Consider the following 27022-nt stretch of genomic DNA (forward strand, 5'->3'; position numbering starts at 1 on the left):
GAGAATTCTCCATTCACATAGGAGGAAACGACTAGAAAAAGTGCCTGGCAGTGGACAATCAAGTCCAGTGAGTAGAGCTCACTTACATGAGAAGTTCTAGGAGTACAAACTTAGCTTCATGGTGGGTTATGTTGTACAAATGTAACCACAGGGCCATATAATACAGAATGGCCTGAAGCAGTGAAGAGAAACAGAGTCAGTGTCAAACTCAGATATTCTTAATCCAAGTGGTTCCATGTTAATCCACCTGATACTGCATTGAGCCAAGATTGATTACACATGGAGCAGGTGAAGAAACTCTTGTTCAACATGGATTTTTGTGTTTCAATGAGCAACTGATTCAGCATTGAGTACAACTGTAATTCCCCCTGAGCTGTGTTAAGATATTAAATAACTTTATCTTTGTGTTTATGCTTCATATAACTCGAGCATCTGAAAAGGAGTAATCATGACAACTACCCAACCAGCTGCAATAACAGCAGTGCTCTGGAAAGAGGCTCACTTTCCTCACTGCAGCAAAACAAGCCCAGATAGCAAAGGAAGGGCTCATATAATTCTGGGATGTATTAACAGGACTGTTGTATGTAAGACACAGGAGGTAATTGTCCCAATCTACTCAGCACTGGTGAGGCCTCATCTTGTTGATTTCAGACCAATTCTCCAATTTGTCAAGATCATTTTGTATTCTAGTCCTGTCCTCCAAAGTGCTAGCACCCCACCCAGCTTAGTGTCATCCATCAATTTTATAAACATATTCTCCACACTATTATTCAAGTCACTGGACCCAGGACTGACCCCTGCAGGACCTCACTAGATATGCCCTCCCAGTTCGAAAACAAACCATTGATAACTACTCTGTGAATACAGTCTTTCAACCAGTTGTGCACCCACCTCATAGCAATTTCATCTAGATTACATTTCCCGAGTTTGCTTATGAGAATGTCACGTGGGGCTATTTCAAAATCTTTGCTAAAAATCAAGATCTACCATGTCACCTATTTTCCCCTTATCCACTAGGCTAGTAATCCTGTAAGTAAATAATCAGATGTCTCCTATAACAGATACCGTGACTTTCCGCGACCTCCGTGACTTCTGCAGTGGCTGGTGTGGCTGACTCCAGGGCTGCCCAAGCAGCTGGCTATGGGGCCCCACGGCCAGCCACACCGGCCACTGCTGGAGCAACCCGGGGTCAGCTGCTCGGGCAGTCCTCAGGACTAGCCGCACCGGCCATTGCTTGGGAGGCCCCGGACAGCTGGCTCCGGGAACCGCCCAGGCACTGGTCCTGGGGGCGGCTCCCGGGAGTGCCCAGCAGCAGTTTCGGGGGCCACCCCAAAGCCAGCTGCACTGGCTGCTGCTGTAGCAACCCTGGGGCCAGGCACTCGGGTGGTTCCCAGGGCCAGCAGCATTGGCCGCTCCTCGGGCAGGTGGTTCTGGGGACTGTGCCATCAGTGGCCGGTGCAGCTGGCCCCAGGGCTGTGCCAGTAGCAGTCCTGGGGGCAGCCCTGGCGAGTGCCTGAGCAGTGGTCCCTCCCAGGGTGGGGCCAGCTGCACCGGCCACTGCTTGGGCAGCCATGGGCAGCTGGCTCCGGGGACCACCCGAGCAGCGGCCAGTGTGGCTGGCTCCAGATAGCGCTTCAGCAGCGGTCCTGGGGACACCCTGGGGACCGCCCGAAAGGCAGTGCTCCCAGGGCAGCTAGAGCAGCAGCCCCAGGGGTGCCCGGAGGCTTTCCGGAGAGCGGTCCCCAAGAAGCAGTGGCCAGAGGCAGTCAACCCCCAGCACTGGAGTAGGGGCCCTCTAGAGACGTGGGGCCCCAGAAGTAGAGATTTAGTCAGGGGTATTTTTGGTAAAAGTCATGGACAGGTCACAGGCCGTGAATTTTTATTTATTGCCCGTGACCTGTCCATGACTTTTACCAAAATTACCTGTGACTAAATCTTAGCCTTTCTTATAACCAGTGACCTAATTATCTGCCCTAGCAAAAATGTAAATGACTGCTTAGAACATGGGTTCTATAATGCAAAGAAAATCCTTGAAGTAGAATACCAGAAACAATGCACAGCAGGAAGATTTGTGTTAGTACTCACCAGCTGGAAAAGCTTAAAGAAATCAACATTTGCGTACAAGGAGTCTTCTATTTGCTGCAAGTTCTCCTGGGAAAGGGCACACATTGCATTGTACACAGCATGCATACCCCTTTGGCTGCTGAAGATAATGAAGCGGTTGAGTAGGGTCTGGCTACAGGCAATGTCCTTCAGAGTCAAGTCAGGGACTCCATAGGCAAACTGCAGCCAAAAACAACAATTCACTTTTATCACTGTGAAACCTTCAGGCTTTTCAATAACAACCAGAGACAATATTAATACCTTGGTGGTTATGATTAGACCCTACCAATGCCTCCATTGGTAGGGTCATGCAGCTCATGTTGCAAAACGTCTGTTAGTCTATAAGGTGCCACAGGATTCTTTGCTGCTTGTAGGGTCATAGGCACCGACTCCGTGGATGCTCCGGGGCTGGAGCACCCATGGAAAAAAATTGGTGGGTGCTCAGCACCCACCGGCAGCTCCCCGTGGCCCCACCCCGCTCCCCTGCTCCAGCTCACCTCACCTCTACCTCTGCCTCCTCCGCGAGCGTGCCACTGAGTCCTGCTTCTCCTCCCTCCCTCCCAGCACTTGTGCCACGAAATAGCTGATTCGCGGGGCAGGGAGGGAGGGGGGAGGAGGGGGGAACACAGCACAGTGGGGGAAGAGGTGGAGCCAGGGGGGATTTGGCAGGGCCACCCAGAGGGGAGGGGCCAGTGGGGCAATATAGTATTCTATTGTATTGTAACTTTTTTTTATGGAAGGGGCCCTGAAATTGCTTTGCCCCAGGCCCCCTGAATCCTCTGGGTGGCCCTGGGATTTGGGGAAGGGATTCAATAAGGGCAGGGAGGGGGTGGAGTTACGGCAGGGACTTTGGGGATGGGGTTGGAATGGGGGCGGGGCCTGGGGGGGCACGGGCACCCACTGGCGCTGGAGAAAGTTGGCGCCTATGTGTAGGGTGACACAGCCATCTGAAGCCACAGCCCTCGAGTGACCACCAATTGATGTCATGTGTAATCACCTCCACTTTAGGCAAGGTTTTTCTCCCCTCTCTGGGGAATCCAAGTTGTTTTCAGAGACAGACAGGGTGAAAGTAACTTACAGGACTTATCGGTACTGCCAGAGTCCTGAGGGGTGTGTGGCCTCATCCAGAAGAGGCGGGCCCTCAAGCGGAAAAGACAGGGCCTCTCAAGATTTAAAGGCCCTGGAGCACCGGCTGTGGCTGGGAGGTGGCTGTGGCTGACCAGGGGCTCCCAGCTGCAAAGGTGGCTGGGAGCCCCCCGGGGCTCAGGGGCAAATTAAAGGGCCCGCGGCTCCGGCCGCTGTGGGGAAACCCGAGCTTTGCCAGGCTGGGGGTGAGATTTAAAGGGCCCGGATCTCCTGCCGCTGTGGGGAGCTCTGAGCCCTTTAAATCCCGGCCCCAGCCCGGCCGCCAGAGCCGCGGGAGGGATTTAAAGGGCTCTGGGCTGCCCACCGGACCATACCCGCTTACTTTCACCTCTGGAGACAGAAGTATTCTTCTCCCTCCCCACCACCTCAAGAAGGGCCTGTGTCATACCCAACCATCCTGCTGGCTAAGGAGGAATGAATGTGGCTCCCATGTGAATGTCAGTGTTGCCCCAGAACCTGCCAAACATGCCATGTGGCTCTACCTTTGGCATGGGTCAAGCATGCTCCTAACCCCAGCTGACCCTATTCTGATTCTCAAACCTCCAATGACAACAAAGGTCTGGTCTACACACAGATTTCGTACCACTGTAATTATTTCAGTTAGGGGTGTGACTTTTTACCAAAATAGTTATAGTGGTACAAGTCCTAGTGTGGCTGCAGTTATACTGGTATAAAGGTTCCTTATGCGGATATAGCTTATTGTGTGCATATAAGGAGGGATGTGTTACTTTAACTATGCGAGTACATTGAAGCAACACAACTTGTGTGTGTAGACAAGGCTGTAGAGAATGCACCATATGACACAAACAAAGCAACATTCACATATGAAATATAGCGCACACAGAAATTAAAATTAAAATCAATCAGTTTTCTGATACTTTAAACGACTGCTTATATTTTGAGTGTGTGCGCAATCAAAGTTATTAGACAATGCAATACCCATAGGCAGGCCTAGCATCGCACAGGATCTAAGGAGACATTCCCCCTCACCCCTGATCTTCGAGGGCCCCCAAATTATTGTCAGAAAGGCCAAAATATGTGCAGTATGTACAGTCCTCATCCATGATATAAATTATAAATCACAGCAAAATCCTGACACAGTAGCCAAATTTTACTTTTTTAAACTCTTAAAATATAAGATTTTCCCCTGGGGCCTAACTAGTCCCTAGACACCGGGAAGGTTGTTTATTTTTTTTAAATAGGACTATCCAGAGACCCCCAAATACCCAATTCCCCTCCTACTGCCCCAAATGGGACCCTAGAACCAGCCCTGCCCGTCGCACTCTGGGAAGGATAGGCTCTCGCCCTCTAAGGGAACCGTGATGGGATAAGCACACTCTGCAATGTCACTGCTTCAGGCTAATCTGCAGCAGTGAAAATCTAGTCATTAGATGATCAATCTTCAAAAGTTAAATATGACAGATCAATGGAGTGTGGCCTGTGACTGTGCCATGTGATGTCCCCTAGGGGTGATCTGCTGTTGCAGGCATCACTGGGAAAGCAAAGTTACTTTATACTGATGCCTAAACTCATGAACACTGTGGCGAGCCAGATATTCTAAGGGCTCATGGCTATATTATTAGCACAACTCTGATAGTAAGGGAGAGGATAGAAAGCAACAGAGGACATGTCAGTACTGACTGGACTTTTAGATTTGGTTTGTGTTTTTCAGGCAAAATCCAAAGAGGGATGCATGAGAATACGTTAAAAAATACAGCTTGTGTCGTTACAAAGAGTTGGATTGTTTCAGTTTGACTGAATTAACCCACTGTGGTTAAGGGATTTGCTCAAAGCTTGGGAAGCATAGGTAGCATTTTTGAATGTGGACACAAGGGCTATATCTACACTGCATTGTAAACCCGGGTTTGTGGGACCTGTGCTTGTGGAGACAGTGCTTAAGCGTCCACACTGCATTGTAAACCTGGGTGAACAATTCCTGGACCTGGGTCTCACAACCAAGCTAACGCATCCATACTGCACTAATACTGACTTGGGTCTGTGGCTTGAGCTATGTCCACACTACAAAATGACAGGGCTTGGACCCAAGTCACAGTAAGACTTGGGTTCACTCCCCGCCACCCCAGTCAATCCTGTTCTGAGTAGTTGGCGACTTGAGTCAGAAAGATTCCTGTGTTTACAGTAGTGGGGGGTTGGGATCAAATCTGAGTCTGAGCCCAAGTTTACAAGGCAGTGTAGATGTATTCAAAGTGTTTCACAAGTGTTCCAGATGCCTGGCATGGGGTTGGCAATACTTAAGTTCCAGGCTCAAAGTGAGCTGCACTGATGGCTAGTCAGAATGTTTTGTTTGGGTTTGTAAAGCAAGTGAGGAAACCATGATGTGGATGTTACTGATAGGGATTCATCGCAGAACAGCAAGAAGTTATTTTATTTACACAATGTAGCTGCCCTCTGAGACTGCCCAGGAATAGAAGAGGTTAGAAAAACACCCAATCTCCACCCTTTAAAGTTGTTCTACCATATGGGCTGTAGCCAACCTTTTCTAAGGTGCTTATCTTTCTCTGTGCTGCAACCCAAAAGCACCTCTTTAGAGGAAAACTCTACTAATTTTATCAGTGTCATTGTTTAGCCAGAACATGCAAGCTGAAGTACAAACTATTTTTCAACTAGCAGGCTTTTTGATCAGTTTTTGCTTTCATTTCAGTGTGTCATTTCCTGCACACCCAGCATAGTAGGAGGCAGCTAGCTTTGCCAAGGAGTGAGACTCTTGTTAACAAATTGCTTTGAAGTTGGGGGGAAGAGAGGGAGAGATTGTGTTTAACTATGTATATGCATAAAAGAGCCAAATCTGGAATAGCAGGAGATCCTTGAGAGGACATATGGTCTTGCGATTAAGCCTCTGGAGCAAGACTTGGAAGATCTGTAGTCTAGTCCTGGCTCTACCACCTCCTCCAGCAGGGGTAAGTTACATGGGCTGCGATTTTCACTATGGGAGTGAGGCATTCAATTCCCACTGAAAGTCACTCCCAGAGGCCCTTTGAAAATTACAGCCTTAGGCGAGATCTATACTACAGACCTATATCCATATAACTAAATCGCTCAGGGGTGTGAAAAATCCACACCTCTGAGCAATATAGTTATACCAACCTAACAGCCCATGTAGACAGGGCTACACTGATGGAAGAAGCTCTCCCGTTGGCATAGGAGCGTCTTCTGTTACATGATACAATGGTGCAGCTGCGCAGAAGCAGCATTTTAAGCATAGACCTGCCCTTAATCTCTCTGTGTCTCAGGTCCCCATGGGTGAAGTGTGGCTAATACATGCCCTACTTCACAGGGTGAAATTAACCTTTGTAAGATGAGCTGCTGCTACAGTGATTAGAGCCAAAAGCCTAGAAATAAACTGTACCCATGGAAAGCTACAATGCCAGTCAATGGAGCTTGTTGAAATTCAGAATGTTTTCTGCAAAACATTTTGGTTTCTTCTAGGCTGACCAGATGTCCCGTTTTTATAGGGACTTTTTCTTATATAGGTGCCTATTGCCCTCCACCCCCTGTCCTCTTTTTACACAGTTGCTATCTGGTCACCCTAGTTTCTTCTAATTGGCATTTTCCAATTAAAAATTATTTGGGTGGAAAAATCCTGACCAGTGCTTACTGTCAACAATAGGTTTCCTTTGGCTCTTCCTCAGCTGGCGTTGAAAATGGTTCGGCTTCTGATGTAGAAAGAGCCAAACCTTTCACAACACCATTACAGAAAGCATGACTGATATCCACGGTACGGGAAGTCAGGATCATGCTTTCTGCAGCTGTGCTGAAAATATTTTGGCCCTGTATATAGCCAAACTGGTTTCAATACTAGATAAGTAAAGGCGGCTGGGAACCCTCTACTAACAACCAGTAAACAATGGGTCATTTCCTTAGTATAGCAGGCCTAGGAGGGGGATGAGGAATGAAAGGAAATGTGAAGTGAACCCCAACAGGGCCCTTTTCTGTATTTTTACTTCATGAGCACTAGAGACTTGGCTTTTCAGCTCCTCAGCTGGTGTAAATTGACAAAGTGGCATTGAAGTCAGCTGAGATATGCCACTTTACACCAGCTATGGATCTGGCCTGGGGGGCTCACTGGGTGAGGGAGCTTCCCGTAGCTCTAGTCAGACCTTTAGTGGATGAGTAATCTGGCAACCAGTCACAGCAGCTAGAACCTGTCAAGTCTGAGAAGAAGTGAATGCAAGTTCATTAATCCCCTCTCCTGCTGGCCACAAGCAGGCCCACACATTTCCAGCATTTGTGCTTTATGTGACAATGAAAAAGAAGAATTGTGTCATTCAGCCTGAATTATTCCCCACCCCCCCTCCCGCCACAGAGCATGGAGAGCAATAATCCCAGAGGTCTGATTCAGCAATGGTCATTCATCAGCACAGCATTCCTCTCAGAGCTCCCCAGCCACTGGCACATAGAAGGCCAAAGACATCCTGGACTTAGTCAGATACAATCCTCTGAGTAGCTATCTCAGGAATGATCTGACTTGCAATTTTCACTGTGAATTTTCTGAGTAGATCTATTATTCGTTAAGGATCCAGGACAGCTGGTCTGCTTTTCACTGCTCCCACCTTTCTCCATGACACAGTGCCATAAAGCCCCTGTGTGACCCAGCTGACATTGGGGCAGCGAAGTTAAATGTTTCTACCCACAGAGTTCTCTCTTGCTGTTCACCACATTGTTGAGTTAAAATGGAGCACAGCTGCATGATGTTCCTGAGCCAAGTCTTTGATCATAGGGACAGATTCATTGCTAGGCAGTGTAGCTACCAAATATTAAACTCAGCTGCTTTGGAGTAACACAGGCAGCAAACCATAGTACCTTGGTTCAGTACATCCCCCAGGTATTTTTTAAGACCAAAATAAGTCTGGATTCTGGAAAAACTAATGAAGGGGGAAGAGGCGCTGTCACCCATCCGGTGCCTCCAGCTGGGCTGCTTTTTATTCCTGAATGTACAAACATTCCATTCCACACAGATAACTGCCTTGTAGTAGCAGGTGGATGCTGTTATACCAAAAGTGTTGTGTATTTGGTTGTCATGGGTTTTGTTACTATGGCAACTGAGTTAGACTATTAAGGGATAGCTCAGCCGGTTTCAACCGGCTGAGTGAGCTCTCTGTGTCTGTAAATAAAATGGAGGTTTTGGTTAGCTGTCTGCTCTCTGGCCTCAAGTGATTGCTTCCTACACCGGCTGCCCCAAGGATATAACAAAAAGGCCTTGTCTACACTGGGTAGGGTACATGTAGCTACTTACCACAGTGAAAGGCAGGCTGCGTTCACACTGTTGTATAGCTACATGCATGGCAGTGAAAGGTTCCGGAACACTACACTGCTAAAACCAGCAGGATAGACAGGGGAGACAATGCTTAGGCATGTAGAGAGCCATGTAGGGTACACACGCTAAGGTTCTGGCATGTCTTTACTCTTCTCACCTAAGCAGTGCCTCATCCTCTACACTGCTATTTATACGGACGCTGGGGGCATTTGCAGTGTACGTTCTCTACCTGCTGCTGTAAGTGTAGACATAGCCTATATCAACCCACCTGTTCAGGGCGCACTTGAGAATTAATCAGCTGGAAAACCACTGAGTCTGAGAGGCCAGCATCATTCAGCAGAAAGGACGTCAAAGTCTCCTCTTCTTTCAAGATGTCTCGGATTCTTAACCCTCTTCCTGAATGCAGAGGGAAGCAATGTAAAGAGCACTGAGAAGCTGGACAAGGTGAATTAAAGAATCCCCTGCTTAGACCCCTGGAAACCGTATGCTTTGGCCAAGGTTTTCAATAGTTACTAGTGACTTTGAGGTCCTTCACCAGACACCTTAATAGGGCCTTGTTTTCAGAAAATATAGAGTACCCACTGCCTGAAAATCAGATCTCCTAAACAGTGCTTGAATTATGGGGGAAAAAGTAGGGGGTGCTTAATGAACATAAGCATTTTAAAACACACATACTCACACACCCCCCAACCTTACATCTCCCTCCCCACACACCACACCCTTGCACTTTGAATGAGACAGAAGTGAGGTAGCTCCTAAAAGCAGTAAGGGGACCTCCCCCATAACTGAGCACTGCTTTTAAAAGCATGAAAACTGAGGCACCCAAAATCACTGGTCACATTTGGAAATCTTGGCCTTTTCTTTTGAAGTAATGTTTTGTTTTACATTTTCAGTTACTATGATGTTGTGATGTCCCAGTCTCCCCCTCCCCATCCTGCTGGGTGTTTTACAAACAACCTTTGACAATCGGTGTCATTTACACTCACTTGGCATTCACTGTCAACAGCAACGTGCGCAATCAGCCTGATTTTATATTTTGTAAAAATGGCCCTTTTAAAATCTTTCACAAGCAAAACTTCATTACTCTTTTCAAGGGTCATGGCTCAAGGAACAGCATTAAAGCTTTGTAGTCCCTACTATTGAACAAATCCCACTCAAGAAACAACACACACACACACACACACACACACGAAAGGCCACAAAATTCCATTCCTTCCATCTTTATATAATTTACAGTAATGGGTCCAAAACACCTTAACTCCTGATAAGGTTACTAATGAGCCAAACCCTGAAAGCTCTTGCTCCATTTTTCTCAGTTAAAACTCTCGCTGATGTCAATGGGAATTTTGCATGAGAACCGTCCAACTAAAAACTCAGTAAAGATCTCAGAATTTGGCCCATAAGTTCTGCACCATTACTGTTAAATCTTCTAGTGTATCTCAGGATAGTGCAGGTAGTGCCACCCATACTTAAGTTTGCTGTACACCTGTTTTCAGTTGCTTTTAATTTCACCAGACTAGTGTTTGGGTGAAATTTTCCATGCTAGATGTCTACCTCACACTGAATTGTTTTGGAAAATTTCAGCAAAAACAGTTCAGCTGTTTCTCAGAATAAAGCTAGGGGGAAATGGGTATTTTGCCCATATTAAAAACAATTCTTGTAATTGTTTAATTGAGAAACTCTAGTCCTCCATGCTCTGCAGCAGGCTCTTGAAATGTGGCTGGGGAGCCTGAGGAGGGAGGGAGGTTGCACAGGTGTCAGCATGTGACATCTTTTGCCAACCCTGGGAAAATCTGCTAAATTTGGCCAAATTATGAGCTTCTGAATATCTCAGTTCACACTCAGTAGAGACTTGTTAGGGTCTGACAGGTAAATACTCCAAAGATTCCATCAGCACTGAACACGCACAGGAGTCCAGGGGCTGAGAAAGACCTTCCCTGCAATTGCTCCTGCAGGAAACTTAGGACTGCTGTGGCACCAAGGTCAGGAACTGAGAGCAGGGAGACTGTATCCTGTGCTTTTGTACTCCCCACTGTTCGTGCCTCATCTGTGGAGGAGGGATCAGGCTCACAGACAGAGACAACCTTAATTGTGGCATTTCCTAATTTTTGAGTGCTTGACTTTTCCCCCTTAATGTTCTCTTAACACAGTTTATATATGTAATATACTTACACACACAGACACACACAGACAGAGCCAGTAGCGCTTCTCATCCTGTTTCTTTATCACCAACATTAGTTTTGTTGGTTGCTTTATGAACAAGCAGAATGCAACTTTTATTTTAAAATAAATCAGGCTGTTGACTTTAAACTGGGATTCTGAAGCAGCACTAATATTGGGCTACACAGGATGCCTGGCAGCTGGAACACACTTGTTTATTTTCTGACTTAAATAGAGTTGACATGCCCTGTAAAGGAACGTTGAATGCAGAACTGGGATTGCAAAGAAAGTTGAAAAGCTTTAAAAACCTGGAGTGCAGCCCTGGAACTCTGAACTTCAAAGCTCTGGCATTTTGTGCTTTCCCTTACTCCCACAGGGCTGATTGTTTGGAATTGTTTTTTGCAGCTTGCTTCCAAAATGCAGCTCAGAATATATTTGTGTTCTTAAAAAGCCTACATTTTGGGATATTTTGAGGTGCCCCAATCTCTTCACAATGAGTTAGTCCCCTCATGGCATCCATATAGTATATGCACACACATCCTAGAACACCTGTATCATACGGTTTATTGGAGTCACTGTATATATTGTCTTATTAACAAATATTTGCTGAGTCACAATATTAGATTTTAGCAATATATATATATCTATATATATATATAGATATATATATCTCTCCTCCTGAGGTGAAGGATTTGTAGCTAAGATAGGCCACTGTCACTCTCAGGGCCAATCCATTTTTGTACCACTAATTTTGGGAGTGTCCTTTTAGAATTTAAATCAATCATTTCTAAGGCCATTCAAATACAGAATGTTTAAATGTATGTTTACCAACAGGCAGGTGTGAATTGTATTGTCACTCCTGACATTGTCTGCAGAGGTGAGGATTACCCAGGTCTCGGGCAGGAATGTACTACAGTCTAAAGAATATAATGAAACAAATTGCCTGCAATTCTTTCAGGATTAGTCCTCATTGTTTCCATAAACTGGATCATAATGCGCAATTCCTCCCAGATTCTGCCCAGGTCATGGATTTCAGGTGCTTGGAGTAGGAGCTCTTGAGCATCTTGATACACTCTTGCTAAGCTGAAAGAAGAATCAATGAGTCATTAGTAAAGTAAAGACTAATGACACAGGGCAGGTAAGACAAACCTTACATGTCATGGGAAACATGGAAACAAAGAGAATGAGGCTCTTCATACACAGGTTAATCTGGCATACTGTCCACTAGATGTAGGGGGCAATGTTCAGATCTGGATTAGGATCCAAACTTCCCCAAAGTTTGAGCATGTTAAGATTTGGGATTTTGGTTAAAGCCTATTTCTGTACTTAAACCCTTTGGAATGGCTTTAATGTTGTCAGGCTACAGACATGTCAGTCTCTATGGATTCATTACAGCAGCATCACTCTAACGGATATTACAGAGAGACTATTTGAGCTATTGTAAGAGAATCAAAGTTTCCACTAAACAGCAATTTTGGAATTGTGGAATGTGGAATTATATTTGGGAACTTGAAAAGGTAGTTCAGTATATTGTCCCCTGGTAAGGAAAAACATCCTGTACATCTCTATTCCCTGTGGAAAGGGAGTGTCATCCCAATCCTTCTGAGGAAACCTCTGAATTATTTTCCCCAAACCTTCTGCTGAGCCTGTCTTCTCATGCACTAAACAGCAGCAACCTACATGCCCAATTTGAAAATGAAAATTACTTTGAGCCCAATTTGGTCACACTTACTCATGCTGAGCAGCACCCCATAGAGTAAGGTACAGTAGTACAATAGAAGTAAGGATGGAAGAATCAGACTCTGTATTTGTGGGACAGGTACAAATAAATTCTAAAAAGTTGCAGTGAGAAACAGAGCACATCTAGGTATTGAGCTGTCCCAGATGACCACTCCCTATGCAGTGGTCATGAGCTGAACCTGGACACACATTGGTGCTGAAACACTGCATTTCTTTAAGAGTGCTATATTTTTCCATACAAAGAGTGATACTTTCAACCTAAATAACTTATTTTAAGAGTATAGGAAACAGGAAAACAAGAAGGAAGTAAAGTCAAGTCTCTCAGAGAGCACAGAGTGTTTGCCTCTTCTGATGTGTTGAGTCTGATTTGCTTCACAAAGTTGCAGCTGGAAAAAGAGACTATCTAGAAAAGTAAAGGTGCATTATACAGAAAACAAATGCACTAGCTCATAGGCTACTCTGTTTGATTTAACATTTAAAATGTTAAATCAGATAAAAAAAGAAAGTGGAATGAAAAGGGAAAACCAAAGTAGGTCAGTTTCAGATGGCTGCACCTTTGATGGCCTTGATGTTGTTAGCTCATGAATGTTTCTGCTTTGGAGTCTCTAAAGCAATGATACTCAGATTGAGGCTCATGAACCGCAAATGGCTCTTTAATGTGTCTTTCTGTGGCTCTTTGCAGCACATGATATTAAAACACTGATTTAATTATTAGCCAATCTAAGTTATTAAGCAACCAGGATGCTTTTACTATATTATTAACCAACTGTAGTTGATAAAATAATAATACTTGGTCAGTCATTTTGCTGTGAGAATAAACTAAACTAAATATTTCCCCTATCATACTGTTTAAATATGAATATATAGTACTATAGTAAATGAAACAATGAATTCACACTAATGTGGCTCTTTTAGGCAATGTTGATTGCTAATTAGGCTCTTGAACTTTGGAAGTCTGAGTATCACTGCTCAAAATATAAAACCGCCCCCAACAAGTGGGCATGTGGCCATTATTTTCTGCGTGTTTTAACAGATTTTGCAATTGTCCTCATTTTACTCTAGAGGTCCTTGCCCTGCTAAACTCCATGACTTGCATGAGTCAGCTATAATACACAATACACTGAAGCACTGGCAAAGATGATTCTGACCAAAAGATCAGAATTTTGCCCATCTCCCCATTAGTGAATTTAGTGTTTGAGAGTTGCCAGACTGAGGGAAGTTTTTTATATGTTCCCAAGACAGGTACAGCATGGGCGGAGTCAATGCAAGCTTTCCCACATTGCCAGTTTGCCCCAGCCCTGATTTAGAGGAAGTATCTCAAATGGCGGGAAAAGACAATTCAGGTTCTATACTCTTAAATCCTGGGCCTTTGATCTTAGACTTCTACTAAAATAGGCAACTGAAGAGGTGGTTTCTGTGATATGGACACCTGTTCACTGGCAATTGGAGGGACACCACCAAACTCATTTCACACAGGCCATAGAACAGCCATCAGACGCAACCTTTTGTTTTTTATTGACCAGGGCTAGATCTAGATCTACATGCTACAGTTGAAAAGCTCTATATTCCGTTATCTCTATCCTGAACAATCCAGTCTTCCTGGATGCTCAACTTTCTGCCAAGGGTTGGATTTGAATTCACACTGCAGAATAATTCTATAAAATATTCTTTATCATGTACCCACCCCATTGATAGGGGATGGGGATTACAGCCAATTTGAGGGTGGACTTTGTGGCTGACATTATTCCATGACTGCTCACCAAGATCTGTCACATGTGTGATATGCATTAGAGACAGGCTGCTATGCATTTCTCCAGGACCTCAGTATATTAATGCAGCCCCAACCTAGCACACACATCTCTTTTCCCTGAATGCAGGAGGTTCCTCTTTGCTTACATGGAATTGTTGTAGTTAGACACAACTCCGGGAGATTCTCCACGGGTGGGGCTTCGGAAACAAGGATTGTTCATGTTACAGAAGATGCCCTGTAACCATGGCAGCGTTCCTGCAGAGGGCATAGCCTTATTTGGAAAATGGCCTGTGTATATGAAACAGAGAAGAGAAGACAAAATATTAATTGTTGGGTTTCATTCCTAAGGCAACTTGAATGAACATTAGGAGCTTCACAGGTTTTCTTTTTGCAAGAGGAATGTTATGGTTACTTTGCCAGCCAGGAAAAAATGTTCAGGTTTTTGTCTTTGTCAAATAAAAAGACATATGTTCTGTGTATTATTTTCAAAACCACTCAGAATTGGTCTAAGTCTGCTCCCACTGAAGTCAGTAGTAGAACTCCCATTTATTTCAAAGGAAGCAGAGTTAGGTCGATGATGAGCATTTTGAAAATCCCACCCTCCATGTTTACTAAAATGAATATGTTAAGGACTATGTCATATTAATATTCATAAATGTGAGAGTAAGTGGGGAGTAATCCCAGGACTTCCAAATCAACTCATTAATTGAATTGAATCATAGAAAATTAGGGTTGGAAGAGACCTCAGGAGGTCATCTAGTCTAACCCCCTGCTCAAAGCTGGACCAACCACAACTAAATCATCTCAGCCAGGGCTTTGTCAAGCTGGGCCTTAAAAACCTCTACAGATGAAGATTCCACCACCTCCCTAGGTAACCCATTCCAGTGCTTCATTACCCTCCTAGTGAAATAGTTTTTCCTAATATCCAACCTAGACCTCTCCCACTGCAACTTGAGACTATTGCTTCTTATTCTGTCATCTGCCACCACTGAGAACAGACTAGCTCCATCCTCTTTGGAACCCCCCTTCAGGCAGGGGAAGGCTGCTATCAAATCCCCCCCTCATTCTTCTGTTCTGCAGCCCAGTTCCCTCAGCCTCTCCTCATATGTCATATGCCCCAGCCCCCTAATCATTTTCATTGCCCGACACTGGACTCGCTACAATTTATTCAAAACATCCTTTCAGGGGGGAAAGCGGGGGCCAAAGCTGGACGCAATACTATAGATGTGGCCTCACCAGTGCCACTAGAGGGGAATAATCACTTCCCTCGAACTTCTGGCAATGCTCCTACTAATGCAGCCCAATATGCCATTAGCCTTCTTGGCAACAAGGGCACACTGTTGACTCATAGCCAGTTCTCATCCACTGTAATCCCCAGGTCCTTTTCTGCAGAACTGCCACTTAAGTCAGTCAGTCCCCAGCCTGTAGCAGTGCATGAGATTCTTCCATCCTAAGTGCAGGACTCTGCACGTGTCCTTATTGAACCTCATCAGATTTCTTTTAGCTCAAGCCTCCAATTTGTCTAGGTCACTCTTGACCCTATCCCTATCCTGCAGCGTATCTACCTCTCTCCCCAGCTTAGTGTCATCTGCGAACTTGCGGAGGGTGCAATCTATCCCATCATCCAGATCATGAATGAAGATGTTGAACAAAACTGGCCCCAGGACCAGCTGCCAACTAGACATAAAGCCATTGATCACTACCCGTTGAGCCCAATGATCTAGCCAGCTTTCTATCCACCTTATAGTCAATTCATCCAATCCATGCTTTTTTAACTTGCTGGCAAGAATACTGTGGGAGACCGTATCAAAAGCTTTGCTAAAGTCAAGATATAACACGTCCACCGCTTTCCCCATATCTACAGAGCCAGTTATCTCATCATAGAAGGCAATCAGGTTGGTCAGGCATGACTTGCCCTTGGTGAATCCATGTTGATTGTTCCTGATCACCTTCCTCTCCTTCAAGTTCTTCAAAATGGATTCCTTGAGGACCTGCTGCAGGATTTTTCCAGGAACTGAAGTGAGGCTGACCAGTCTGTAGTTCCCCGGATTCGCCTCCTTCTCTTTTTTAAAAGATGGGCACTATATTTGCCTTTTTCCAATTGTCCAGGACCTCCCCTGAGCGCCATGAGTTTTCAAAGATAATGGCCAATGGCTCAGCAATCACATCAGCCAACTCACTCAGCACCCTTGGATGCATTATATCCAGCTCCATGGACTTGTGTGCATGTCTAGCTTTTCTAAATAGTTCTTAACCTGCTCTTTCACCACAGAGGGCTGCTCACCTTTTCCCATACTGTGCTGCCCAGTGCAGCAGTCTGGGAGCTGACTTTGTCTGTGAAGACCAAGACAAAAAAAGCATTCAGCTTTTTCCACATCATCTGTTACTAGGTTGCCTCCCCCATTCAGTAAGGGTCCCACACTCTCCCTGACCACCTTCTTGTTGCTAACATACCTGTAGAAACCCTTCTTGTTACCCTTCACATCCCTTGCTAGCTACAACTCTAATTGTGCCTTGGCCTTCCTGATTACACCCCTGAATACTAGAGCAATATTTTTAAACTCCTCCCTAGTCATCTGTCCAAGTTTCCATTTCTTGTAAGCTTCTTTTTTGTGTTTAAGCTTACCAAAGTTTTCTCTGTTAAGCCAAGCTGGTTGCTTGGCATATTTACTATTCTTTCTGCACATTGGGATAGTTTGTTCCTGCACCCTCAATAAGGCTTCTTTAAAATACAGCCAGCAATCCTGGACTCCTTTCCCCCTCATATTATCTTCCCAGGGGATCCTACCCATCAGTTCCCTGAAGGAATCAAAGTCTGCTTTTTTGAAGCCCAGGGTCTGTATTCTGCTGCTCTTCTTTCTTCCTTTTGTCAGGATCCTGAACTCGACCATTTCATTGTCACTGCTGCCCAGGCTGCCACCCACTTCTACTTCCCCTACCAATTCTTCCCTGTTTGTGAGCAGCAGGTCAAGAGGAGCATGGCCCCTAGTTGGTTCCTTCAACACTTTCACCAGGAAGTTGTCCCCAACTCTCTGCAAAAACTTCCTGGATTGTCTGTGCATTGCTGTATTTCTCTCCCCTCCCAGCAGATGTCAGGGTGATTGATGTCCCCCATGAGAACCAGGACCTGTGATCTGGAAACTTCTGGAAAATTTCTTGGAAAGATTTCCAACAACAGGCCTAATTCTGGCTAGATCTATAACCTTGCAACCCTACCGATATCCCAGAGGGTAAGTTAGACCAGTGTTTAGACCAATATGTGCATAGAGCCAAGCAATTACATTTGGAAATGAGAGGAGGGGTTATTGGCAGAGCAGGGTGCCATCAATGGCAGAGAAATGAGCAGCACTCAGAACCGTCAGAATAGACAACCCCTAGTATCTACTATTAGGATAATATTGGTATGACTGCTGCCTTTATAAGCAGGGAAATGGCCCATAAATTGTTAACATAGGATTTTTTGTTTTGTTACTTTAATTCAGGGACATTATATGCCTAAAAATTACTAAAACTATAAACTACTTAGGGTAGGGCCATCTTTTTATGTGTACAGCACTTAGCACAACTGGGCCTTGAGTCCTGATTGGGGCCTCTAGACATTATTGCAATACAAGTTATTAATTATTATTATGTTTTAATTTTATAATATATATTCTTACATTCATGTTGGCGATAGACTGGGTTAGCCTTCCTCAGCCAGACAAGGACAAGAAATAAAGACAAAGGCCATGCAAGCTCCACCAGAAAACGAAGCTGGAGGGAAAAAAAAGGTGTATACAAAAGAAATGTGACATCATTAATCCAGTAATTTACCAAAGAAACAGAGCCCTACTGAACATCACCATGAACTCAGTGCTCCTCTCCCTCCACTGGAAGAATGTTTAAAAACCAAGGCTGATTAAAGAGCTAAGGTGGAAAAAAAGAGGAGGCAGCAGGTGCTAAACAGCTAAGAATAGATGACTAAACTAACAGCAAAACATAATAATTCTAGACAGTTATTGAGAAGAGCAGCTAGTCAGACAGTGACGCAGGACTGCTGGGCTGGGTGGGGGAGATTGGAGAAGAGAAAGAATAACAACCATCCCTGAGCTTCTTGTGAAATGGGATTAACAGCTTCTGTGGCCCACAGGAAATTATAGGGATGAAAAAGGACAAGGTTCATGGAGCACACCTGCAACCAACTCCTTCTGTTGAGTTAGCAGTTGTACCCCCACAAAATATATTTTCCCTTCAGATGCTTGTCTGACTAGTTAAAACTATTATTTTTTTTCCTTTTGATATCTTTCTGTGATAGCTATAGCATATAGCAACTACCACACATTCCCCGCTTCTCTGGCCCTTTATTGTTATTGTTGTCTGTGCTGTATTTGGGCTGGGAGGGCTAGCTGTGTTATTCTGTGCCTATCCACCTTGCCTTACATTTCCTGTAACAGCCACAACAGACTCTCCCCAAATCCCGAGTAGTTAGTTTGCACATAGGAAATTCTCCCCAGATATGTACAGCAATCTGCAGAATGCAACACGTGCCCGCGGCCTTCTTCAGGCTAAACGGTGACAGGGGATCTAGCAGAAAGGAATTCCACAGTATAATTAAAAACAGAGTTTTTGGAGTTTTGAAGTAGTTTAGAATTGCCCTGTCTTTTCCACTGTAACTTTGTCTATTAGCTTTAATTAAGTTTATCCTAGGCTCAGGGGTGACTCCAGGCCCCAGCACGCCAAGCGTGTGCTTGGGGCGGCAAGTCGCAGGGGGCGCTCTGCCAGTTACCGCGAGGGCGGCAGGCAGGCTGCCTTCGGCTATGTACAGCAGAATGGAAGGGGGTGGATGCAGGGGACTATGAACTGTTCAAAAAAGGCCCTGCTACACTAGTATGGGTCGACTCCCGAGCCATACCAGAAAAGATTCCGGAGCCAGCATAAAACCCCTGAGGTCACATATCTAAAATTGGCCCTCTGAATGCAAGGATATGCCCACAAGTGGGCAGGTGGGGCCCACACTAAGGAGGATGTGCTTAACCTGATTGTACTGGAGCAACTATATGAACATTGCCCATCCGACCTGAGGCTATGGTTGGTGGACAAAAAGCCAGAGGACCCCAGGGCCGCCCAGAGGATTCCGGGGGCCTGGGGTCTTCGGCAGCGGGGGGGCCCCTTCCGTTCCGGGACTCGCCGCCGAAGTGCCCCGAAGACCTGCGGCGGGGCCCCCCCGCCGCCGAATTACCACGGAAGCGGGACCCGCTGCCGAAGTGCAGCCCGGTCTTCGACGGGGGGGGCCCCCGCCGCGGGTCTTCGGGGCACTTCGGCGGCGGGTCCCGGAACGGAAGGGGCACCCCCGCCGCCGAATTACTGCCGAAGACCGGGCTGCAGTTCGGCGGCAGGTCCCGCTTCCGCGGTAATTCGCGGGCTGGGGGTCCTTCCGCCCCGGAGCGGAAGGACCCCCCGCAGGCGAAGACCAGGAGCGAAGAAGCTCCTGCGCCTGGCCCCGCAAGAGTTTTCCGGGCCCCCCGGAGCGAGTGAGGGACCCCGCTCCAGGGGCCCCGAAAAACTCTTGTGGGGGTCCCTGCTGGGCCCGGGGCCTGGGGCAAATTGCCCCTCTTGCCCCCCCCTCTGGGCGGCCCTGGAGGACCCACGATGCATAGGGCAGCTGGCTGACGAGTTTGTGAACAGCCAGTCAGGGGGTGGCAGGGAGGAGTCCCAAAGGAACAGGCCCACCATGATGCAGAGAGAGAGTCACCCTGGAACCTCCCAAAGGGGAATTATAGAGAACCGCCCCCAAGGGAAATATTCAGCCTCAGGACCAACCGACTGTCTCAAGGGGACCAATGGGACATGATCTGCTATTACTGTGGCCAGAGAGGCCACATACAGACCCAGTGCGCCAGGCTCAAGGACAGACTGAGCAGACCGAACCCACACCAGGTTAACTAGGTAGAGACACAGCCGGAGGAGGGGCAGGCTTCCCAGGCAAGGGGGGCTGGCAACTTACCAACTGCTCAGGAGGGAGGAGTTTCCCAGACCAGCTCCTCTGGGGGGCTGGATGCTTTGGACTCAAGGTTCTCAGTTTACAGGGTGGGCACAGGGCTGTCCCTGCGGAGCGAGTGCCTTGTTCCTCTGGAGGTGGATGGGAGAAAGGTCAATGGATAATGGGACACGGGTGCTGAGGTGACGCTGGCCCGGCCCAAGGTGGTGGCCCCAGATCGGGTGGTGCCCAACACCTATCTGACCCTGACAGGGGTGGGTGGGACCCCATTCAAGGTGCACGTGGCAAGGGTATATCTGAAATAGGGGTCCAAGGAGGGCCCCAAGGATGTGGGGGGTGCACCACTGAGGTGTTGCTGGGGGGGACCTAGAGGATTGGCCAAGCAACCCCCAGAATGCCCAGGTCATGACCCATAGCCAGAGCCAGTGAGGGGCACTACGCCTGACCTCGGGGAGGGTACCTCACTGGAAGCGCAGGACCCTATCCTGGTGAGGGAGGAGTGCCCAGGGACAAAGCTCAGGGGTGCGGCGGCTTCAGACCCAGCCATTGAGAAGGAGCAGGTCCCCATTCCCTCCCCAGCCGCCAAGTTCCAGGCTGAGTTGCAGAAGGATCCCTCCTTGTGGAAACTAAGGGACCTGGCCGACCTCAGTGCAGCACAGACCATGGGGAGAGGCTGCCAGGAGAGGTTCCTGTAGGAGAAGGGATTCCTGTACTGAGAATGGGCTCCCCCAGGGGAAGTGGATTCATGGGGGAATCCACAGGCAACTGTGGTCCCTCAGAAGTATTGCTGCAAGCTACTGTACCTGGCCCATGACATCCCACTCTCAGGGCACCAGGGAATCCGGTACACCAGGCAGAGGCTGCTACAGAACTTTTACTGGCCTGGAGTCTTTACTACTGTCCAACAGTATTGCCGATCCTGTGACCCCTGTCAAAGTGTGGGGAAGGCCCGAGACAAGGGGAAAGCGGCTTTGAGACCTTTGCCCATCATAGAGGATGCTTTCTAGAAGGTGGCTATGGACATAGTGGGGCCTCTCAGAAAGATGATGCAGTCAGGAAAGAAATACATTCTGGTGGTGATAGATTTCGCTACCTGCTACCCCAAGGCAATGCCCTTATCTTCCATTGAAGCAGACACCATAGCAGATGCACTGCTGACCATTTTCAGCAGAGTGGGGTTCCCCAAGGAAGTCTTGACAGACCAAGGATCCAATTTCATGTCAGCCCTGCTCCGGTGCTTGTGGGAGAAATGTGGGGTCCGGCACAGCTGGGCCTCAGCATATCACCCCCCAGTCCAATGGGGTGGTGGAGAGGTTCAATGGAACACTAAAACTGATGCTGAAAACCTTTATGAACCAGCACCCACATGATTGGGACAAGTACTTACCTCACCTGATGTTCGCATACAGGGAAGTGCCCCAGGAGTCTACTGGGTTTTTGCCTTTCAAACTGTTATATGGAAGGAGGGTAAGGGGGCCCCTGGACCTGATGAGAGATGAATGGGAGGGGAAGGCCACTCCCGATGGAGAGTCGGTGGTGGAGTATGTCTTGACCTTCCGAGAAAGACATGCGGAGCTCATGAGCCTGGCCAAGGAGAATCTGGCCAGAGCCCAGAGGAAGCAGAAGTCTGGTATGACTGCATGGCGCAGGCCCGCACCTACACCACCAGAGACCAAGTGATGGTGCTAATCCCCGTGAGAAAAAACAAACTACAGGCCACCTGGCAAGGCCCTTTTAAGTTGTCAATCAACTAAATGAGGTAAACTATGTGGTGGAGCTGCCTAACCGGGCACACCACCACCAAGTGTACCATGTGAATAGGATGAAGCCATATTATGACAGGGGGAATGTGGTGTTGGCCGTGTGTGGACAGTGGGAGGAGCAGGGAGATGACCCTTTAGTAGATCTATTCCCTGAGGCAGGAGCTGGCTCCCTCCAGAAACAATTCCCTTCTCTGATCAGTTAACCCTGGCCCAACAAGCGGAGATCAGAGAGGTGTTGCATCTATACCGACAGCTGTTTTCCAACCAGCCTGGACTCACTAATCTGACTGTCCACTGGGTGGAGACAGGATCACATCCTCCTAGAAGATGCTCCCCCTTTCAAGTCATGTGTCCCAGGTTAAACAGGTGCTGGAACAACTCCAGGAGGCTGGGCTGACCATAAAAGCTGAGAAGTGCAAGGTGGGGATGGCTGAAGTATTTTACCTGGGCCCAGTGATGAGCTCCCAAAATCCTAATAACTGGTTCCCTACTGGGTCCTCAGCAGCACTTCGATGGCAGGGGGGGGTCTTCACTCGCTCCGGATTTTCGGCGGCATTTAGGCGGTAGGTCCTTCACTTGGAGCGAGTGAAGACCCCTCCCCCACCACTGCCGAAGACCGGATAGGGAACCGCGCAGTGAGTACATGGCCCACATGCCTGTCTCCCCCCCATCTGACCCCAACCCACGTCCTGCCCCCAACTGTCCCCCTCAGAACCTGCAACCCATCAACCCCCCCGCTCCTTGCTCCCTGACCACCCCCTCCTGAGACCCCCCAACCCTAACTGTCCTCCAGGACCCCAGCCCCTACCCAACTCGCCCCGCTCCCTGTCCCTTGACTGCCCCGACCCCATCCACCACCACCCCGAAAGACTCCCGGAACTCCCACGCCTACCCAACCCCGCCCTTCCCCATCCCCTGACCGCCCCCCCAGAACCTCCGTCCCCTCCAACCGCTCCCTGCCCCTTATCCAACCCCTCCTCCCAGCCCCAGCCCGGCCCCCTTACCATGCTGCTCAAAGCGGCAGGAGCTGCAGAGCTGCCCAGAGTGCTGGCGGCGCGCTGGGGCTCTGCGAGGGGGGGAAGCAGGGGAGGGGCCGGGGGAGCCTCCCCAGCTTGGAGCTCGGGTGAGCCGGACAGGATGGTCCTGCGGGCTGGAGTTTGCCCACCCACTGGCCCCTTTAATAACTGGTTCTACACTGGCTTCTAAATTTAACAACAGGTTCTTGTGAACCGGTGTGAACCAGCTCCAGCTCACCACTGCCTGGGCCACTGGGTAGGGAGCGGCTACCTAAAGCCAGAACCAGCCAAGATGGAAGTGATCAGAGACTGGCCTGCTCTCCAAACCAAAAAACAGATCCAATCCTTTATTGGGATGGCGGGGTACTATCGAAGATTTGTACCCCACTGTAGCTCCATAGCCACCCCCATCACGGAACTATGCAAGAAGGGGCAGCCAGACAAGGTGGTCTGGACCGAGCAGTGCCAGAGGGCTCTCTGCATGCTGAAGGATGCTCTGGTCAGAGGCCTAGTTCTGGCGAACCCAGACTTTTACAAGTCCTTTATGGTGTTCACCGCTGCCTCAGACATGGGGCTGGGTGTGGTGTTAATGCAGGATGATGAAAAGGGGGAGAGACACCCCATCATATACTTGAGCAAGGGGGCCTGAACTTCCCCATGTCAGTGGTTAGAGTGACCCCACTCAGTTCAGTCTCAAAGGGGGGAGAGATGTGACTGAGAAGGGAGTGGGGTGGATTGACCTGGGAATGTTGTGTGGGAGTTTTACTGGGACTGTCTGCATTGGTGATGGGGATATCAGGGTGTGACTTCACTTGAGGGACGATACCTGAGCATGTAACCTGAGCCCAGGAGTGGGGTTGGGGCCAAGTGACACCTTTGCCCGGGAAACTGGACAAAAGCTGGAGGAGATGCCGCGGGGAGGGTGGGTGAGACTGCTGGAGGGGGTTTCAGTTGGGAGGTGACTGGGAAAACTGAGGGAGCCCCCGGGCTTGGGTGTAAGCTCCCTGCCCCCCAGATGGACCTGACTGAGGGGGTCCTGTTGTCTGTACCTACGAGCTTTGATTTGGACTGTGTTCCTGTTGTCTAATAAACCTTCTGTTTTACTGGCTGGCTGGCTGAGAGTCACAGTGAATCACAGGAAGTGGGGGGATGCAGGGCCCTGACTCCCCCACACTCCATGACAGTAGCAATGGGAGAGGGGACAAGCAGATTGATGGATTGGATCCTGCAGTCCTTAAGCACACAGGTAGTCTAGTCTCCATTGACTTCAAGGTTTGAAGGAGCTATTGTAGAGGGCACAATGGCTGCTGTATTTCCTGCAGGTGCTGCTATTTCCAGTGCCGCCTTTTTTATTAATTTTTTTAAACCACAAAATATTTGATGTTAGCATGAATGTAAAAGATGCTCTGTGAAACCTGATTTCATATCAGTAAGTCTCAGCTGAGTTTGCAAAATTGCACACAACATTAGGGGTGGCCTAAAGCAGTTTCAACTAAGATCCGGTGGCAGATGACTGTCTATTTTTATTATAGGGCTCAAAGACAAAGGTACACACAGGGAACCATTTCAACCCATCCCATGATTCTGGGATAGCCACAGGAATGTCTCACTTACCATAGTTCATGTCTCTTGTTTAAGCCATATTGTCTTTAGTTAGGGTTACCATACGTCCAAGTTTTCCTGGACATGACCCCTTTTTCCCATCCTCTGTTCTCCAACTGGGCAGATTTTTGAAATAAGAGGAAATATCTGGGATTTTTTCTGCTCCCAACATTGCAGCTCAGAAGGAGCAGTCTCCATGCCCTGATTGGTCCCTCCCCTGCATTCTGCCTGCCCTGGTCCCAGCCAGCCTGCCAGGTAAGCAGAGCCACCAAGCGCCTCTATGCTGGACCGCCTGCCCTGTTGCAGGGCCTCAGAACCCAGCCAGGAGGGGTGACAGGGCCTGCCCTGGCTCCCTGCCCTAAGGAGGGGGAGAGGCCTGCAGGGAAACTCTGACTGATGGGCTGGCACTGCATCCTGGGCCTGTGCCAGCCACCCAGCTACGATGACAGGAAACACGACACTGCCACCCACCTTGAGTGTGAGGCCACAAGTACCCCCTCCAGCATCCATCAGGTACTTCCTACAGCACCCTCCAAATATCCCCTCCCAGGACACACACCCTAGTACAGCGTCCCCCCCCAAAATACTCCCTCAAGCAGTCCCCGATACCCCCTCCTAGGACACACAAAACCCACCAGCATCCCCCAAATATTCCCTCCAGCTCCACTTTCCCCTCTCCCTCCACCTGGTAGTGTCCTCTATTTGGGAACTTGAAATATGGTAACCTATCTTTAGCTAGAAATATAGGGCCTGATCCTGTGAACTCCCTCAGCTTCCTTTGACTTGAAGCCAGTGGAAACGGAGAGCTTCCAGCACCTCAGAGAACCAGGCTGTAAGGGCTTGTCTACACTGGCAATTTACAGAGTTGCAACTATCTCGCTCGGGGTGTGAAAAAACACCTCCCTGAGTGCAGCATATTTCAGCGCTATAAAGCCGTGCTCCCGGTGCTGGTAGCTACGCCTCTCATGGAGGTGGTTCTCTCCCAGCACTGTGCCGTGACCACACAAGCCACGTTAAAGCGCTGCCACGGCAGTGTTTTAGCGGTGCCAATGTAGATTAGTCCTAAGATAATTTGGTTTAAAGAAATAAAAAATGAACAAAGGTAAATAAGGCATTTACGTAATATGTATTAGTTGCTCTGTCCTAGAGAAAGTATTATGGGAAAGGATTTAAAAAGAATGGTGTCCCCAGCCTCTGTTCATCAGAGGATGGAGATGGATGGCAGGAGAGAGATCACTTGATCATTGCCTGTTAGGTTCACTCCCTCTGGGGCACCTGGCATTGGCCATTGTCGGTAGACAGATACTGGGCTAGATGGACCTTTGGTCTGACCCAGTATGGCTGTTCTTATGTTTCTCCAATTCCTGCTTACCCTGTTACTGTTGTCATTCAACCATGTAATAAAAAAAATTGAGCTTCACTTTGTGCAGTTGGATTCACATCTAAATATAAGTGCACAAGTGGCAACATTAAGATTTGGAGTCAGACTTGCTCTAAGTTGTGGGGTGCACAAGTCATTTTTGTGGGTGCCTATCTTTACAGCCAAGCACCAAAACCTCAGTACCCAGAACTATCTTCACTGAATGCCATGCTGTTTGTCAGATACTCAGTACCATGACCTCTGTTCTAAATTTACTCTGTAAAGTGCATCTTGCAAACAAATGGACTAAGCCTCTGAGGGCAGGCCTACAGACACAGCACAGACGATTTCACTCTCTGGTTTGCACGTGTTTAGCAGGTTGATAAATGCACCTGTCATTTGACTATCTGCACTGTATTATTCTCAGCATGTTCTAAAGCAGAAACCCGAAGACTAAGGTTTTATCTTTTACCTTTTGCCTTTTCCTGAGTGTCCAGTTCTTCCACAGCAGAAGTCTGACCTGTCTAAGGAAGCTCATTGCTCTTCTGCATCAACAGTGCCACAAACCTGTAGTATAAAATGCATCCATCTTTATCTCTCACACCTGGGCTCAGATAATACCTGAAACAAAATTCTCAGCAGAATAACCGCCTTTAGCTTCTGTTCTTTTTACATCTCTCTTTTCCTTTCCTGGCCAGGGCTTTTAAATCATGCCTTATATATCTTGTTCTAGACAAATGTTGATCTAAGGGATATGGTGTTTTCCCCTTGTTGGGAGAGTGGTTCTCGTGACTCATTTTTCTGGGTCAATAAACGAGAGGACAGTTTTCAAATTAAAATAATGGACCTCTTTTTACTCATTTCTATTACCCTGGCATGGAAGGAAACATTTGGATTTTCTACCTGTAACTACTTCCTTTTTTTTTTGGGTAGAATCAAAGATGACAATGAGTCAGTATGTTTGGTTAATCTAATATCTCTGATACCTGGATTTTCAGAAGTGTTAGAATAAAAACAGTATTAGTTACTTGACACTTCAAGGAAAACATTTAAGGTGAGTTTTTCATCACCTGAGAAAGTACTTAACCCTCAACCAAAGATAAAAAAAGGCCAGCCTTGGACAGAAGACG

At 47.6% G+C, this 27022-nt stretch overlaps 1 protein-coding gene across 6 annotated transcripts in view; it reads right to left on the minus strand.

Moving 5' to 3' along the window:
- Window positions 1-26430, minus strand: part of ABCA4 (ATP binding cassette subfamily A member 4) — a 118521-nt gene extending 92091 nt beyond the window's left edge. For 5 of the 6 annotated variants that reach the window (XM_045028735.1, XM_045028736.1, XM_045028737.1 and 2 more), the window contains exon 1: window positions 2086-2268. In XM_045028735.1, the coding sequence (XP_044884670.1) occupies window positions 2086-2190 (105 nt within the window). In that variant the 5' untranslated portion in view covers window positions 2191-2268. Of the gene's footprint in view, window positions 1-2085; window positions 2284-8792; window positions 8921-11627; window positions 11768-14320; window positions 14463-17833; window positions 17928-26364 lie in introns of those variants that run through there. The other variant, XM_045028740.1, reaches the window with a different exon arrangement.
- Window positions 26431-27022: the final 592 nt, after the last annotated feature.

Source organism: Mauremys mutica, chromosome 8 (genome assembly GCF_020497125.1).
Source record: "Mauremys mutica isolate MM-2020 ecotype Southern chromosome 8, ASM2049712v1, whole genome shotgun sequence".
Lineage (NCBI taxonomy): Eukaryota > Metazoa > Chordata > Testudines > Geoemydidae > Mauremys > Mauremys mutica.